Source organism: Dendroctonus ponderosae, unplaced genomic scaffold (assembly GCF_020466585.1).
Source record: "Dendroctonus ponderosae isolate FM_Combo_2020 unplaced genomic scaffold, Dpon_F_20191213v2 Dpon_F_20191213_3, whole genome shotgun sequence".
NCBI lineage: Eukaryota > Metazoa > Arthropoda > Insecta > Coleoptera > Curculionidae > Dendroctonus > Dendroctonus ponderosae.
Genome location: NW_026018508.1, coordinates 14,312,269 through 14,329,904, shown reverse-complemented (window position 1 = coordinate 14,329,904; position 17,636 = coordinate 14,312,269). Strand labels below are relative to the sequence as shown.

The 17,636-nt window shown below is 35.8% G+C and overlaps 3 protein-coding genes across 5 annotated transcripts in view; 1 reads left to right on the top strand and 2 right to left on the bottom strand.

Annotated features, from left to right (window-relative positions):
- Positions 1 to 6,223, bottom strand: part of LOC109537399 (protocadherin-23) — a gene marked incomplete in the record, with an annotated part of 12,461 nt that extends 6,238 nt beyond the window's left edge. Inside the window, 2 exon segments of the mRNA XM_048665303.1 lie at positions 1,847 to 1,936; positions 5,818 to 6,223. Coding sequence (XP_048521260.1) covers positions 1,847 to 1,922 — 76 coding nt within the window.
- A 3,233-nt stretch (positions 6,224 to 9,456) lies between these two features.
- LOC109537400 (cryptochrome-1) lies at positions 9,457 to 14,132 on the top strand. Its single transcript, XM_048665304.1, has 11 exons — positions 9,457 to 9,813; positions 11,779 to 11,885; positions 11,939 to 12,063; positions 12,120 to 12,383; positions 12,550 to 12,760; positions 12,816 to 13,016; positions 13,077 to 13,235; positions 13,307 to 13,447; positions 13,499 to 13,650; positions 13,701 to 13,869; positions 13,924 to 14,132. Exons 2-11 carry the CDS (start codon positions 11,817 to 11,819, stop codon positions 14,035 to 14,037), a joined length of 1,605 nt encoding a protein of 534 aa, XP_048521261.1. The 5' UTR covers positions 9,457 to 9,813; positions 11,779 to 11,816; the 3' UTR covers positions 14,038 to 14,132.
- Positions 12,912 to 17,630, bottom strand: LOC109537398 (PR domain zinc finger protein 15). Of its 3 annotated transcripts, XM_019904106.2 has the most exons (10): positions 17,462 to 17,630; positions 17,041 to 17,355; positions 16,844 to 16,988; positions 16,578 to 16,780; positions 16,108 to 16,521; positions 15,555 to 16,052; positions 15,035 to 15,499; positions 14,695 to 14,983; positions 14,316 to 14,423; positions 12,912 to 12,995 (listed from the first exon to the last, which is right to left on the bottom strand). In XM_019904106.2, the coding sequence occupies exons 1-9, from the start codon at positions 17,582 to 17,584 to the stop codon at positions 14,317 to 14,319; spliced, it is 2,559 nt and encodes an 852-aa protein (XP_019759665.2). In that variant the 5' UTR covers positions 17,585 to 17,630; the 3' UTR covers positions 12,912 to 12,995; position 14,316. The 3 variants fall into 3 exon arrangements, with proteins under 3 accessions (XP_019759665.2, XP_019759666.2, XP_019759667.2); XM_019904107.2 differs by lacking the exon at positions 12,912 to 12,995 and having other exon boundaries at positions 14,243 to 14,423; XM_019904108.2 differs by lacking the exon at positions 12,912 to 12,995 and having other exon boundaries at positions 14,243 to 14,423; positions 17,480 to 17,630.
- Positions 17,631 to 17,636: the final 6 nt, after the last annotated feature.

Below are 17,636 nucleotides of genomic sequence, written 5' to 3'. Positions count from 1 at the left end.
TAAACTTAGATACGAAAATAACTAGCTTGCTATACGGCCGATGGATCAAAAGGTTTTCCTGACGGATTCACATGCATAATGATTAATTTCTTCAAAGCCTATGAGAACATGTTGTGTGGACATTTTTTACACATCAAAACCAATTGCGACTTAAAGAACGAGGATACGTTTTCGATAGGGTGGAGTTTAAACATGCAGGCAAAGGCTTATTTCCAAGTCATTCCTTGGGAATTATATTCAAATAAACAGCGTTATAATTGATAATGTAGACATACACCAGGTGCAAAACAAAGGCAGGCCAAAGACTTTTATTGCAAGTCGTTACCGAGAGGAATCACGGTCTTTGAGTTCTTCTGGCGACCCCTCCGGTATGACTAACTTTTACCTGTCGCACCTCCAGTTCGATAAAATGATCACATTTTGGTCAGGATCTCTTTTGTGTAGCACTTCCGTCTACAGTTTGTATTTTCCATTAACGAAATGCAGTTACCGAGATCAATGCCAGCAGCTTTTTCCTTAGTGTTTGAACGCACTCTCGCCTGCTTATTAAAACAAATTGCTTCCGATACAGAAAGCTCGATTAATGTAGGAAAAGCTTCTTCCTTTCAACGTTAATTATCTAATTGATACGTGTATTAATAACGATATAAATGGACTAAGAGTGTGCGGATTTTTGTCACCTAGATACATCTTGCTTCATTTCTGGGTTAAACTAAACTCATTGAATTCAATTAAATTATTGCTGCAAATAAAGCAAGTCAATAAGTTTATGTGGCTTCACATAAAATGTTAATTCCTCCTTATTCAGGTATTGAAATAAAGTTAATGAGAAATTTTCAAATTTCAAATTTTAGTTTACTTTTAAGAAAATGCCTTTAAATGATTTCTGGACAGCGGTAAGAAATAACAACTTTATTTTTTATGCCCTTTTGCTTATTAAAATTAATTACTTTTATCCTGGAACACCCTGTATATTGTAAAAAGGAAAAAATCTGTGTGTTAGTTCATTAAATTTAATTAACGATTAAAAACCATTTCGAGTCAATCTTGGACACAGACAGTTTTGGACAAGTTTTGAATTTGAAACAAAAAAAGTCCGATAGTTTAAAACTATTCTAAAATAACTTATGTCATAATTTAAAAAAGCATTATTCCACATGCAACATTCTACATATAACACCAATATTCCCTCAATAATGCAATAAAACCCTCATTATCAGCAATGTGCCTAATTTAAAAGGTTTTCACGAAAAAATTAATTCGGCAATTATTGCAAAATTGCCCATCCAAATTCCTCAAAATTGTCACATAAACAACGCAAAATTCCGAAAAAAAAAACAAACTGAAATCACTAGATAATGGCATCGAATTCGGACAATTGATGTCGAACAAATCGGAGCCAATAAATTGCGCTTAAAAATAAAAAGCATTCGCAAAAGAAATAAAACTCTTGAGCACTGTTTAGGCAACAGCATATTAATCAATTTGGGTTTCGATTCGATGCCAAACCGTTGAAACCGCTTATATTTACCAAATTTTTCCCATGAATTGTTCCCGTACCCTGTGCGAAATGAAGCGTGCGTTGATCCAATCAACAAGAAAAACTGAAGAAACCGCAACCACTCGGCTGTTAGGATCATTAAACCATCGCGATCTAATTTTAATGTTGACAATCATTAGTGGCAATATTGAAACGTTTAATATTACAGTAATCAGACGACTTAATTCGTACACCACTTGAAAAAGGCTAAAGTGGCTTTTTTAGGTATTCAACGGGAATTTAAAGCAGACCAATTAGGAATAACTGCGCTGGTAAGTAAGCAAGCATTTCGAGCTGGCGACTTACCTTTGGTCAATATGGGAAGCAGCAGAAGTATGCGAAACAGTCGATGAACGTTGAAGGCTTTTTGCCAGTCTGCCATCGCCTACATTGCATCTGGAACGAACGAAGAATTCTAGATTAAGTCCACAAACACAGTTGTTTTGCTACCAGTGGTTTTCTGCTTAAATTTGCTTTATGAGCTGAGATAATGGCAGAACAGGCAATTATAAATTCAAAATAATTTTTTAAGTGCAGTTAATTAGTCATTGCTCGCATTCCTCAAGAGTTAACTAATTGCTGAAAACAATGGAGCAAAAAGTGAGTTGAATGAATCAATGTCTAAAACAAAGTGGAATAAGAAGGTTGATTAGTTGTCTGGTAATCATCGCTTGCAAAGCTTGGGTACACATTTATTTTGCTCCTACAATATTTGAAAGCACAAAAATGCAAAAAGTTGTCTAAACTCGACATTTTGTGATCGCACAATCAAAGTTTTCATTAACACTCCGATGAAACCGCTGATGTATAACCGACGAAAAGTTGCTTATAGGCCTGCCGATCACCATGCAATTATACCCTTTGAGCCTACTACACAACGATTGATACATCGGCCGTAGATTGACGAGTAGAGCGGTCGCACGTAAAATGCATTTCTTGTCACCTTGTTTATCGCTAATTATAAAGAGTCCAATTGCAGCTTCAAAATAAAGAAAATATGTCATTATTTATTGTTTTGAAATCTTGAAATCGACTTTTAGTTCTTGCTAGAATTTAAAAAATATGTATGTACAGACATTTAGGTTTAGTAAGCTTGTGAAAAAATATACAGGGTCCAGGGGCTAAAAGTCCGTCATTGAACTCTAAGTATATTTTTTTCACAACTATTACAAGATACACTAAAATTTCCAAAATTGCAATAGTTTCAATTGTACTGCTTTGAGCGTTAAAATCAATATTTTAATGCAATCGAAAGTGTTTTTTTATCAAAATGTGTTCTGTCTGTTACCCGTTCTTGCAATTAGGTAATTTTTTCAAAAAATGGTTTTAACAGTTTCAAGTTTCACCGTTATTTCCAAAGTGAGAAAGTCACCTTTAGATGCATTTTGCAACCCCAGGCAATTTTAGACAATTATTTAAAACTGCGTTTGATTTTGAAGCTTTTTTTGCTGTTTTTGGCATTGATTTATTCAGGAATTAACGAAGTGAAGTTTTGATTTTCAGTAATCATAAGGTAATTTTCCCGAATTTTTCAAATTTGCATTTAAGCAAATTGTAGTTTGGTTTCAATTTATGGAAAATTTTCGTAGGTTCTATAGATTTTGTCGATTATGCTCTATTTACATCTATTTGAACATATTCTACTTCGTCCCAATTTTATTTATGCACATACCTTACATTAAATCGCTAATTGAACACTCGAAAAAATTACGTTATGGAAATTTGATAGGATTTATCACGAAAAAAGGTTAAAAGGTTAAATGTAATTATAGATTTAAAGAAATATATTTGGAATGGGCAATAGACGCGCGAAGACGCAGATAAAAAAAACAAAATAAAATAACGCCGTTTCCTTCTTGTGATCGGATTTTGAGCACTAAACTTTTGAATCTGAGCGGAATCAGGACGTAAAATTCAACTTTTTAAAAATGAATCGGATAAATCGCGGATTAGACGAACATATTCCCCATTTTCATCCTACTTTTCTGCACTATAATTTAACGTAAATCTCATTCAACATTAATTGTAATCTAATTCAATACATATTCATTTATGTAGGAAGCGATTTGGAAAATTGATAAGTGCTTTTAATGGGCCTCGTGCTATCTGACTATAGTTCTTCGGCTACGTAACGTTATTTTGCAAACATTGCGCTCCAGTTGTTGAAAAAATTCATGCGGATCAGAGAACACTGAAGCACGGCATTTCCTTTTATGAGAGGATATTTCTCTGTACTAATTTGCCAGAAATGCTAAAGTTCAGTCGTTCAGACCAGAAAAATCAGATAAACCGAAAAAAAAAATATATATAAAGATAGAGAAACATTCAGAAAGTTTTTCCGTAAACGAAGAAAAACTCTTCTGTTTATCTCCTTGGTGTAAGAGATGTTGGAATACCTTGGCGAGTTAATTTCCTGTTCCTAATCTGGCTAAACAAAAAAAAATAAAAAATTTTGTTAGGCTTTTACACGTTTACGCTGTTTGGAGACAATGGCTTCAAATCACCATTAGGTGGCAAGAATTGGACGAGAAGTCGAGATCTGATCGTGAAGCCTGTTGAGAAATACCCGGCTTGCAGCAATTCTGAATGAAAAAAATTGGTGTCTTGGGCGCCTATAAAAACCTGAATCACCCTGTAGAAAGACGGTAGTTAAAAGATCCGTTTTAAGCATTTTTCATTTTCATTGCACGGTTATGGCCATTTTTGCACAATATAATTGTTTTAACGAGTTAAAATTTAATTAACTAGTGCTGGAGAATTGCAAAAAAGAAAGCCACTATTGCCCGCTCTGCCTGCACTGTATTGTTAAATTCCTCTTGAACTTGCCAGTAAATCAAGCTTTTGATTATGAAGCCGTTCTTTTTACGTTGAGAACAATTGCTAATTGGCCACAAATTTAAACAAAAAGTGGGAAAACAATGCGACGTTTCGTTCAAGTATTTGTAGAAAGTAAAGCGAATCGATCTCGCCGCACTCTTAACAAAGCGAAAAAATCCTGATGAAAGACAATATCGCAGAAATGTTAATTCTGAGTATACTTAAATGGCATCGACAGTTTCGACTTGAGCGTATCACAATGAGAGGAATCTTCATCTTCACCGCTCTTGGGAAAATTGGTTGATTAAAAATACCAGAGTTTTTAATTGTTTAAATCCCTCCCTAAATCACATATTATTGAAGAAAACTGAAAAGAAAGACATTCAAAGTCTCTGAAATGCTTTAAATATTTTTTTGTGTCATATACAGGGTGGTCCAATTGTTCTAAACCGTTAGAGTTCGGTTAAATGAGACAAAATTTCGGTTTCGAAAATATTGGGAAAAAACCAAATACATTTTAGCCAAAACGTTATTTTGCAAATGGGGTTGAAGAAAATAATTATTCTTACAACATTCTATTCGCTTTGATAGCAAATTTGAGAAAATATAACTTTCATCATAATTTATGAGATATCGACACTAACTTCAATATTTTAACGGTGATAATTGCATTGGTGTAAAAAATACAAATGCAATGCGAGCAATTTCCTCAAAATATCCACGATGTAAAATGTTACTCCAATGTTTAAAAAAGGATGTTTTGAATTTCTTTTGGGTCTCGATGCAATAAAAATAAAAAATTGAAAAATAATAATTCTAATTAACAATTCGTGACTTAAAGTGTGTAATTTCTGGTTTAAATCGATTGGGCCACAATTTATTTAAACGAAAAATTATCCACTCTAATGCGATATTTGTTAATTTATTTTATCCAGTGTGCACACTAGTTCCTATAATTTTTCAAATTATTTTAAATCCTAAGCCAAATTTCAACAGTTAAACTAGTTAAAATTCATACTTTTTGATCGAATTTTTTGAGTAGTTTTAAGTCGGCTTTTATGTTGAACATCGAATCTGAATAAACCGAGCGTTTGTATTGATTTTGTTCACTTAATCATCGCATTCTTCTTCATACTACATTTGTTTCTGTACTTTTCATACTCAAGAATTSAGCGAGTTATTTTTCCTAAATTACATTTAACCAAGTAAACTGCAGTAAGGACTATTTCCTTCATAAACCTGCAGGGTTTCGGGTAAGGGTTGGGATTAAATATGTAAGTATGTATGTTTACGGAAAATCGTAAAATATTGTAGGAGGCATTTGACTTWATTGAAATTTGCTTTTATAGAAAAAACAATYTGGAAAGTTMMCAATGTTAAAAAGCATYATCAAAACATTGTTTTTCAGCCTGTTAGAACCGCGTCCCAAATCCACAGTTTAGTGGAAGTAGAAAACCTACCCGAAAATTATCATCTAAACAATCCGGAAAATTGTTCACACCCTTTACACCACAGTTGAGACTCACTGTTCAATTTAAACCATCAATAAATCCAACTTCCACACTAAAAACAACACTAAATTCGAACACGCAAAAAACACCCGCATTTACTGCCGCCGATGCACTTCGACAAATGTTCGAACCTCTAATGAACACGGTTTGGCTATTTTTTTTACGCTAAACGAATTCACCTGCTTCTCTCTGTGCATTCACCGAAACAGTTCTTTCCCTCACTTTGCCTTCCGAGTGATGACTGATGATTAACCAAGGAATACTTCCAAAGGAAAAATACGTTGGTTTTTTCGGTATTTTAATCTGCGGCGCGTTACTAATTAATGCCGAAAACGCTCCTCAAGGGAGTTCAAACCGTTCAACTTTTCATGGGAATGACTATGAATGATCAGCAGCATTGATTAAGGGCCCAAACAACAAAAGTAAGTAAAAGTTTTAACATTCGAGTAGGCACTTATTTCAAGTTGTGTTAATCTCAGGCACATTTCAAAATAGGTATCTACTTACATCAAAATTTGAATTAAAAAACAGAAATGTTTATTATTTAATTTTGTTAAAGATTAAATGAGCAAAAATCTAATACGCGTATAAAGACGGTAAAATGATTCCAGTGGTATCGTATATGCGAAAAATTCCTAATTAAGTCTTAATAATTGAATTGACTCAATAATAATCTAGAGAAAGAATAGAAAAATTAGAAAACAGTTAAAATCACACTTGCAGTGCAATTCAAACAGTGTTTTTGACCACAATTTTTGTATACATATTTAAGAGCCCAAAGCACAGATAAAGACGAATAAAAAAGCATGACTTCAGAGTAAAAGGAACTACTTTAGCAAAAAACAACAAAATTAATATTAATATAAATTAATAAGATTTATTCAACATTGTCCGACTGCAGTAACACCAACAAAGAAAAATAACTGCCCTTATCGTCTAACTTAATTAATTTTCCTGATGACGCAACACACTTATTATGTAATATTTTTCTTTCGTAAAAAGTACAGGAAGTTCTATGGCTGCCCACTGAAACGCGTAAGTTTTCGAAGCGGAAACGTTTCGAGATCGACAAAGGGGAACAGAATCGGGCCCCAACCCTCATAAAATTTCACTGAAAACACGATTTGTGTACATTGAATCGGTCCAACAAATAGACATTAAATACTAGGAGAATAATTGGAAAGAAAGTAAACAAATGGAGTTTACGATTAATTGTCTTCATTGATGCGTCAGTGGTCTTAAGTGCTTTGGTTGCAATCGTCCAAGAATTGGGAAGTCTGATTAAATTATACAGTTTTTGTAACATTTCGGTTTTTGTTTTGTAACTGCTTTTATAGCTAATTAGTAAGTGAGATTCTTAAACTTAACTCATTAAATCTAACAATAATTCAAATTCTCAGACACAAAAGACTAGAATTATTATGTTATTTTGTATTTATTGAAATGTTTTCAGTTTTTTGTAGTAGTTGGATGATGACAAGACGCCTCAATTTTATATAATTTTAATTTTACTAATGGAAAGTGTGTAACTGGCCAAACCAGTAGAAAATCATCTAACAAAAATACAAGAACAATTATTTCATGAATTATTGCAAACTTTCCAATAAAATAAATAAAAAACAGTGTATTAACTCGGTTTTCAAGTCATTAATACTAATTTAAAGCCACCAAATTAATTAGAGAAAAAGAAAGCAAATGAGCTCGTTTTTTTTAAGTAATAATAATAATGATGTACTACATGGCTACGGACTACATCAAATTAATTATAGCTTTATCTACTTTAAAAATTAATCTGTTATACAATGGTAATGAAAATATATACAGGGTGATACAAAATGGGCGGCATTCCTTTTAAGGGGTAATAGGGGCTCACTTGGAGGGTACGAGAAACATGTTTTCCAGAAGACTTGCGACTTAAGCTCGATTGAGCTCAAAAAATACGCATGTGAAACTTTGATTTTTGGTCGAAATTTTTCCAAGGGTGGAGGTCGATTTTTTGGAAAAATGAAAATTTTCTCAAAATTTTCTCAAAAAAAGTTTTACATCCGAAATAATAGACATTTGCGGCACATTTAAAGCGTATTTTGAGCGTTCACGATCTTTAACCGACGATTTCTTGCTTATTATTGACCCAAACACTTTATAAATGCATATTTGTGACCTTCTTGTGTCGAAAGGAATCGATTGAACTCAAAAAACACGCATGTGAAATTTTGATTTTTGGTCGAAATTTTTCCAAGGGTGGGGCTGGATTTTTTAAAAAAATGAAAATTTTCCCAAAATTTTTTATATTTTACATCATTCTAAATTACATTTTACCACATTCAGTTCTTTGCGCATTTGACAAAAAAAACCTTTATTTTTCAAGTATTAGAATACGCATTAAAGTGCAAGAATGTGAATTGAGTTTCAATGAATTTTGCGTTTTTCATTAGGGATATTTCAATTCATTTTAGTTTAAGTCACTTTTTTGACTTTGTTGTTCATTTTACTCCCAATGTGGACGAAAAATTGCCTAATAAATTCTTCACAACCGCACTGGCTCCTTTCATTTTAATTTATCTAATTATTGCTTTCAAAATTAAAATAAATAAAACATTCTGCAAAATTATATAAAACAGTCAAACAAGCCCTTCACATTTCGGAAACGCTTGTAACTGTTTCAAGCCGGTAATGGAAAGTTTATGATTTAAATAACGCAAAAACCATCAACATCCTGTCCTCAGTCATTTATACAAACTTTTTGCACATAAAAAGAAAGGAAATGCGAAATGAAAGTACTTTACATTAATCCAATTTGGCGTCATTGTTTCAGTTGTGATAATCAAATTTTTATCCGCACGACCAAGACACAGATATAAATAATAACAGCAATAAAGGCAAAATGATCGATGCTATTTATAATATAATCAGGCCAGTCGCTTGCTGAAACTCTTAAAGCTGCAATAAGTAACTGGAATTTTTAACTTAACAGCCTTTACGAAAGTGATCCAAAGATGATTGATCGTAATTACCGTAACTGGCTTGTCGATTACAAATAAACGCCAAGCTCTGATTTTGATTTTTTACCCTAGTTTTGTATAATTTATTACTCATGGAGAAAGTAACTTTTATGCATGGATTTCGCTTTTTTGCTGTCTATTATGAATTCAGTTTTCTTGTTTATGCAAAAGAAACTCTAATGACTCGGATGGAAACTGCAAAAAATGCAAAATGCTGCAAAACGTTTTGGTCGTTGATAATGTTGACATAACAGTAATATGAAAATAATTGAGCAAAATAAATTAATATCATAAAAACTTGCATATGTTTGGAAAACATTTGTCGAGGATTATAAAAGTCATATTTTATTTCTTACTTACAGAGTGGCAATTAAAAAACGGAACTTTAAAATTATCGGAAACCAAAACCAAGACTTTGAAGAATTTTCTGTAGTTATAAAAAATAATGGTATTATATAAAGTCGCTTTTATTTACGGCAGCTTTAACAATTGAATTCGCCAGGTAATCATCTTTTTGATCATCATTATTATTTTGAAATATTGTTGTTAGTCTTGGCGCTAAAATAGTCCAATTATTTTTAAACCATTGATTTTGATTTGTTGCTCGACAAATTTGAAACCAAGAATTTCCAAATATATTCCGGTGTTTTGTTGCCTACAAATAATTGTGGCTCAAGTGAAGACTATAATATAGCACGCCCTTAGAAACGTGACTTAAACGGTCACATGACTGATGCATCCAATAAGAACAATTACAGAATTTGAGTCACGTTGCATTCGACGTGGCTTTGAGGCAGGAATACGCAAGTTTCATTTCAAACTTCCCGTTCGCTTATTAGTTTTCCTGCTGTAGATGTTCAAGTGACGATAGTTTCATTTAAATTGGTGGAAATTTGTGAATCGATCCAATCAGAGCAAGCAGTATCTTTCCTATTATCCATTGGTAAGTTGATAAAACGCAACTTAGTAGTTATAATAAATTTACTTTACCAAAGAAACCCATCAAAATTGGAATTCCAACATATAATAAACAAAAAAATGTCCAATTTTCCACCAAAAAATGGTGAGATTACAAGCAACTGCGATTTGGAAAAAAAGTGAAAAATTAAATTATTTACTTTTATTTAATTTACAGACTAAATCTAACAGTCAATAATATTTTTTTACTGTAGTCCTGCAGAAAAATGGAAGTAGACTATCGATTTAAAATAAAGCATATGCGTAGGTTGCAGAGTATTTTGTTTATCCTTTACTTGTTGTTTCTTAAGTATGAAATCGCATGAAAACTAACAAAGCTATAAAAATCCTAATTATTGACCGATTTTCGACATAAAAAAATCACATCCTCCGCTGTGCATGGGGCATGATAAGGTTCAAAAATAGACAACAAAAAGTTTTAGTTAATGCTAAGGATGACAAAACTTACAGTTTTGCAGCCTTATTTTTTTCTGTTGTTTGAATAAGTTTAAGGGTTGATTCGCGTTATCGGAAAAACTCAAGCAATTGGGAAAATGCGACAAAACTGCAAAGAAATCCGTTGCTTTCAGAAAACCAGTCATTTCTCGCACCAAATACATGATTAACAACAAAAAAAACATTAGATTTAACTCTTTTGGGCACATTGAGCACCGCATAATATTTTTCGCTGTAAACAAAGGATAATTCTGAGCGAGTTTCTTTAACTAGGTACACTTAAATGCAAGTTAAATCAATCGATATCCCCCGGACATGTATTAATCAATGCGGTTGATTTCTCCGTAAAATATTGAAGAAAAGTAAAAAAAACATGAAAACCATTTGCAATAAATTTAAAAGAAAAATTTTTGAAAATCGTTTATTTCATTGCGTTTCGGCGAGACAACAGCGCCATTATCAGATTTAAAATTTACACAAACTCATGATTGGTAAAAATGACAGAATAGATAAGATGACGGACAAAAATAGTCACAAATTTGCAGGACATAAACTTTTTTAGGATTAATTGAGCGCGGTGGAACGACGAATCTATAGAGAAACTCTCTCAATTTTTGTTTGTTTATATAAATTGGGTTTAACGGAGATTTTAAACAGCGACTTGCTTTTTGAACAGCAATTACACAATTTGCCTCCTTAGGTGTCTCTCTTCTAAAATATTTTAAAACGAAAATTGCACCGATTAATTGGCAAAGGAATGGAACAACTGATAAGTATTGTTGGGCGAATGCTAAAAACAAGCCGCAGCGCTAAGGCTATCAGCGAGATGACTACTGAAAGTCCGAGACACCTCAGATTTAGAATGGGTACGTTAGATAATAGAGCGAGAATATTCGAGCGTTGCCAGTTAGTTAGCCAACGGAACCTTGCTTGCAATCAAAATAACTTGCAGAAAAAGCATGCACGAGAATTCAAATAATTAAACTGAAAATTCACTGTGCCCCTCCTCTATAGTCTTGAAAGTTACACCAAAAGTCCCACAGTAACGTGGATTCAGTGTAAGCAGCGGGCTCACGAAAAATGAGATCGTAAACAATGTTTAAAAGATTTGTCTTATTTTAATTGCGATAGCGACAACGGAAGCGATCCAATATGCAGAGCATTTACTTTTATAGAGCCAGGCCGTTTTGATTTGAATATTAATATTTTTCCTTTGAAATATTCCCTTAACAAGAAGATGATGTCTCTCGCAGACAAATTTAAGGTTTCAAGAAGGCAAAGACCTAAAAGAACGTTGACTTTTACCAATCATGAGTTTGTGTACATTTTAAATCTGATGATGGCGCTGTTGTGTCGCCGAAACGTAATGAAATAAACGATATTGTTTTTACTTCACACTTTGACTGAGACCCAGGAAAGATAAGAATATCATAACAAGTACACGCAGTCAGAAAAATGAATCAGAATTAAAAGAAAAATAAATCAATTTTTCTAGATCCAGTAAAACATAACGATGAACACCCGCCCCCATAGATGAACGTTGATGTGCTGGAATCTGCGGCCCACCAGGAGGGGAAGCACGCAGTACACTGGTTCCGAAAGGTCAGCCACTCAAAACTTCCCAAAAATAATTTGATTTAAAACTCCTTTTAAAGGGACTACGACTACACGACAACCCATCACTGAGGGAGGGCCTAAAAGGCGCTACAACCTTCCGTTGCGTCTTCGTCCTGGACCCCTGGTTTGCAAGTTCCTCCAATGTGGGAATCAACAAGTGGAGGTGCGAGACGCCAGAAGTAAGATTAAAACAGACGAAGAATCGCTTTGGAATTTCAGATTCCTGCTGCAATGCCTAGACGACCTGGACCGCAGCCTGAAAAAATTAGACTCCAGGCTGTTTGTAATCAGGGGCCAGCCTGCAGACGCGCTGCCTAAGCTGTTTCGCGAATGGGGCACAACGGCTCTCACCTTTGAGGAAGACCCGGAGCCTTTTGGGCGGGTTCGCGACCACAACATCACGACACTTTGCAAGGAAATGGGCATCACTGTTGACCAAAAGGACTCCCATACTCTGTATCAACTGCAAAATATCATTGACAGGTTGGTAGGAGTCGAAATGGGCTAAACCTTGAAGAATCGATCAAAAGAAATAGATTGAAACTGATGAATTTTTGGGCGTTTTGGACCGTAGTGGATCAGAATTTGCTACGCCGCGCAAACCACCTCCACCACCACCAGAACGTAATGTTTTCATCTCCTGTTCCAGAAACGGTGGAAAAGCCCCATTAACTTACCACCAATTTTTGGCGATAATCGCTCGTATGGGGCCACCCCCACAACCTGAACCTTCGGTTACCACGCACTCAGTCCACAATGCCCACACCCCTTTATCGGATGACCACGATGAAAAGTATGGCGTTCCCACTCTGCAAGAGCTGGGCTTCGACATTGAGGGCCTCAATCCCCCAGTTTGGCAGGTGATAACTTTGCTGATCAGTTGGGGGAAATCTACGTCTAAACTCACCTGATCAGGGTGGTGAAACTGAAGCGCTGACCAGGCTGGAACGACATCTGGAGAGAAAAGCGTGGGTAGCATCGTTTGGAAGACCGAAAATGACGCCGCAATCACTTCTGCCCTCGCAAACTGGGCTGTCGCCCTACTTGCGGTTCGGCTGCCTCTCTACTCGGCTCTTCTACTATCAACTTACCGACCTTTATAAAAAAATTAAAAAGGTCAGCTTCCCTAAAAGTGGAACAACGCGTTGCTTGTATTAAACTGGTTAGCTATTTCAGGCATTCCCCCCATTGTCTTTGCATGGACAGTTGTTGTGGCGCGAATTCTTCTACTGTGCAGCGACTAAAAATCCCAACTTCGATAAGATGCTTGGGAACCCGATTTGCGTCCAAATCCCTTGGGACAAGAACGCGGAAGCGCTAGCAAAGTGGGCAAATGTAACTATAAAAGCACAAAATAACGCCCAGTTCCATGAAGCGGCAGAGGTGAGCTTTCTGTTTCGCTGCAGGGGCAAACGGGCTTTCCATGGATTGACGCGATAATGACCCAGCTGAGGCAGGAAGGATGGATTCATCACTTAGCAAGGCACGCCGTGGCTTGCTTTTTAACCCGGGGGGACTTGTGGATATCCTGGGAAGAGGGGATGAAGGTAAATGGGCACTTTCTGGAAAAGCCGCTGAAATAAAGTATGAACGCTAAGGTCTTTGAGGAACTACTACTAGACGCGGATTGGTCGGTGAATGCTGGAACATGGATGTGGCTTTCATGCTCCAGCTTCTTCCAGCAATTTTTCCACTGCTATTGCCCGGTGAAGTTCGGGAGAAAAGCCGATCCCAATGGAGACTACATTAGGTATGCGCTGTTAAAAACTGCGTGCAAACCTTTCCAGCCGGATGTTCCAGGAAATACTTGCCAATGCTAAAGAATATGCCCACTCAGTATATCCATGAGCCATGGATGGCTCCCGACAACGTTCAAAAGGGCGCTAAATGTACCGTGGGACTACACTATCCCCTGCCCATGGTCAATCACATCACCGTCAGTCGACTGAATATCCAAAGAATGAAACAGGCACGATTAAACCACTAAATTGCGATGTAAAAAATTATCCCTGCTGTATTCTAGGTTTATCAACAGCTTTCCAACTACAGGCCCAGTGAATTATCGAGCAATTGCTCATACCTGAAAAAGCCCGCCAAACCAGATCATTTTAAATACCATCATCAAGCCAAATTCTAGTTGTGCATCGCACTTTCATAGAAATCGTAGACTTAGTCGTATTTAGACGTTTTGTCCACAATATTTGTATATGAAATATAGTCTACTTGACTTTTTCTACTAGTACGCCCTTTACGCAGCTTTATTTAAACCCCACCGAATAAAAGGACTGGAAATGATGCGAAAGGAAAGTCAACTGCGACTAGGAAACGATGAACTCAACGCGATCTTTTCTATCTTTAAGTTTAATTAGTCTTATCAAATTAGCTGCTTAAAATAAATTTGAATGCGTATAGTACCTTAATCAGGCTTATTGTTGAGGGCATACAGCACAACATCCGAGGAATTAAGGGCCAACAGAGGATCGAAAGTCTTGCTTGCAGCTGGCGAAACAACAGCCTGTTTAGCTGAAAAAAAAATTGGGTTGAAGATTTTATGCCGGAAAACTCAACAATGCATGTACAACTTTGATCAGTGAGGGCTAGGGCCTAAGCGCTGCAGAGCTCTTTTAGAGAAAGACTTTACTTGCGTCGTATGCACTTGACCTGAAGTGTTATCATTTAATATAACGCGAATGCCTAGTGTTTAGTCTACTAAGTCTTAATATTTTAATAGAAGACGAAATTTAACTTGTGTGCTTTGCACTCGCAAATTATACTGTTGAACTACTTCACTCACCTGCCTTAATCTCATGCTCCAATTCCAACAAATCTGGCATAGATAACCCGACCTCCCTATTGGTTGCTCTCTCCGTAATTACAGTACTAATTTCGTTAACGATTGGAATCGGTTTCGGACTGTCCGCAAAGAAAATCGAAATTTGATCGCTGCTCTCCTTCAAAAATTTATCGATGGTTTCATTTCCGCTCAGCAAGTTTTCATTGCAGGTGTCGATGTTAAAGTCCATATTTTCTATAGTTTTTTGCAGGTCCATCAATTTATCAAATTCATCGTCAATTTGCTTCCTCTGCAATCATGGTATTATTTTTTGGAAAAATCGTTAAATTAAATAGCAAACCTTTTTGGAGTTACCAGTAACCCGGTCTTTTTCCTTTACCTGGCCGCAAACATTCTTATAATCGTCGGGATGTTTCTTCAATATATGTCGATGCAATGACGACTTGAGCTTCACTTTCAAATCGCATATTGGACACTTGAATTTTAATTCTTGCACTTCAACCTGACTGGAATTGATTTTCATACGACTTGAGGAAAACTTTTCTGGATGTTTGGTTCTTAAATGCCGGCGAAGCGAGCTTTTCAATTTGACTTTAATCTTACATGTTGGACACTCATATGCGTCTTCAAAGAGTTCTTCCTTCCCATGAACCATCTTCAAGTGCCTGGATAGATTACGCGAATATTTGAATGAGTGCGTGCAGAGGTTGCATTTATATTTTGAATTGTCGTGGAACGATTTCATATGGTCTTGCAGGTATTTATTACTTTTAAATTTCCTGTTACAACTCGGACATTGAAGGCCCTAAAATTACGAAGTTTATAAGAATGTATCAAACTTTGAGCTTAAAGTAGCTTACCTCAGCTTTGCCTTGCATGTGAATATTGGTTAAATGCATTTTCAAAGCATCTCCTCTATAAAACACTTTATCACAGATCTTACACTCGTATTGCCTAGATTTGTTATGGATTGTATGTACGTGTCGCTGATAAATCAGCTTTGATGAGAAAGTTTCGCTGCATTCTGAGCAAATGTATGTTGTCGATATGCCGTCACTCAAGTGATTCTTCTTGTGCTTCCTTAGACCCATTTCGGAAAAGAACATCTTGGGACAGGCGGCACATTTGAGAACTTTTCGCTTTTCTTTGGGGAGCTTTCTGCAATAATGATTCTTGAGTTCAGTGGAAGAAAAGCAGAGTTTTTGGCACGATGGGCAGGCATGTTTCTTCTCATGGAACACCGATATATGTTTTAATAGGTATTTCTTCTGATAGAAGATTCTTTCACATTTAGGACATTTAAGAGAGTATACTCGGTTACATTTGTGATACTTGAAGCTTTCTGGCCGTCCAAAAATCTAAAAGTGTTATTAAGTCCTAGTGAAGTTCCAATCGATTAAAAACCTGGCTCACCTTTTTACATTCAGGACAAAAGTAGTTTCCTATGTGCAATTTTAAATGATTTGAAATTCCTTTTACATTCGGAAACTTCTTTAAACATATATCGCAAACAAAATACTTCTTATGAACGTCCTTTGCTCCATTTTGCAGGTCGATATTAATTCCTAACAACTCACTTCCAAATAGTAAATCGGGGTTTTCGTAATTTTCCATCTCGAAAAAGGGTGGATCGCTTTGTGGTAGCAGAGAATCCGAATTATTCAGGCTCTCATTTAAGCACTGAGCAAGTAAAGGCCCGCCTATATTATTACTTTTTGCCTGTTGCTTAGCCTCAGGTTGTGGTTTTTCGGCCACTTTTGAAAAGATTGGTTGGGGTGTTTTTTCTGTTGGCTCTGGACGACAAAATCTGATATGGTGTTTAAAATGCTACAACGAAAATTAAAATTAAAAGCCAAATCACTGGCAAATTTCCCTAAACTTACCGTTGAGTAACGGAAATGATTGTTGCAAGACAAGCATGTTCTTTTCTCTTTAATTGCATAATGCGTTAACAAATGCTTGGCGAAATCAGAAACATTTTTCTCCAGTTTGTAGCAAAATTTGCAATTCCACACCACATGAGGAACAATGTTTTGTTGTGCTTTGATCAGCGTGTTTAAGTCATCTGCCGCAGGTTTGCACTCAACTAAAGAAAATTGTTAACAGTTGGCTTAGGGGGTATTTCAACTATTTAGGCCGAATGATTAACCTGTTTCCACTTGCAGTTGTGATGACTCCTTAAAGGTGAGTGTATTTTTCTGCATTTTGAACGCATAGTAGGGCGAGTACCACACTTTCAGTTCTTCACCAGGCAATATGTCCCTTATTGTGCCAAAAAAGATATCTTCATTTTCCTAAAATTATTGACTCAATATTCGTTCATTTGTTAAAGAATGCTTGTTGCACCTGATAGCAAATTAAGTTTTGCTCCTCAACATCACTAGCAGGCTTGACGAACATCATCCAGCAACAATCATTTTCCTCCACAGTATCCAGGTAATACTCGGACAAGTCTGATTCATTTTCGTGAAACACTTTGATGGGAAATACGGCAAATGGGTGTAAAGTTAAGGTTTTCTTCGCTACAAACGGTCCAAATTCCGTACCAGCTTCCAGCATCACTTTGCTGAATATTGAGTAACTTTCATCGGCCAGTTTGCGGATTTCCAGAATATCTGGCAACGATTGTTTGGCTCTAGATGGAACTTCTCTATCAGGAACCTGTGAATTGGGAATAGTCGTATTTAGTTCGTTTTTACGACAAAACAGACAAGTGATTTTAAGAGCAGAAATCAGCTGCAATATTGTGAATAACATTCAATATGACCTTAGTATTAATAATCACATATTTGCAGTCACGATAGAAATGAGGATCACCACATATTCCACACTTTGTAGGCAGAACACTGCCCTTATCCGATTCTTCCTTTGAATTATCAGGCAATTCCATATTTCATTAAACCCGAAATAATAAGAAAATCGGTCTGTACAGTAAAAACCTT

What these genes read in the sequence shown, in the direction of transcription:
- LOC109537400 (XM_048665304.1), top strand. Translation starts at nt 11,817, where the DNA reads ATGAACGTTGATGTGCTGGAATCTGCGGCCCACCAGGAGGGGAAGCAC. An exon ending in CAGTACACTGGTTCCGAAAG is followed by an intron (nt 11,886 to 11,938) that starts GTCAGCCACTCA and finishes CTCCTTTTAAAG; the next exon opens with GGACTACGACTACACGACAA. An exon ending in CGCTAGCAAAGTGGGCAAAT is followed by an intron (nt 13,236 to 13,306) that starts GTAACTATAAAA and finishes GTTTCGCTGCAG; the next exon opens with GGGCAAACGGGCTTTCCATG.
- LOC109537398 (XM_019904106.2), bottom strand. Translation starts at nt 17,584, where the DNA reads ATGGAATTGCCTGATAATTCAAAGGAAGAATCGGATAAGGGCAGTGTT. An exon ending in TTTGTCCTGAATGTAAAAAG is followed by an intron (nt 16,053 to 16,107) that starts GTGAGCCAGGTT and finishes TAACACTTTTAG; the next exon opens with ATTTTTGGACGGCCAGAAAG. An exon ending in ACATGCAAGGCAAAGCTGAG is followed by an intron (nt 15,500 to 15,554) that starts GTAAGCTACTTT and finishes TCGTAATTTTAG; the next exon opens with GGCCTTCAATGTCCGAGTTG.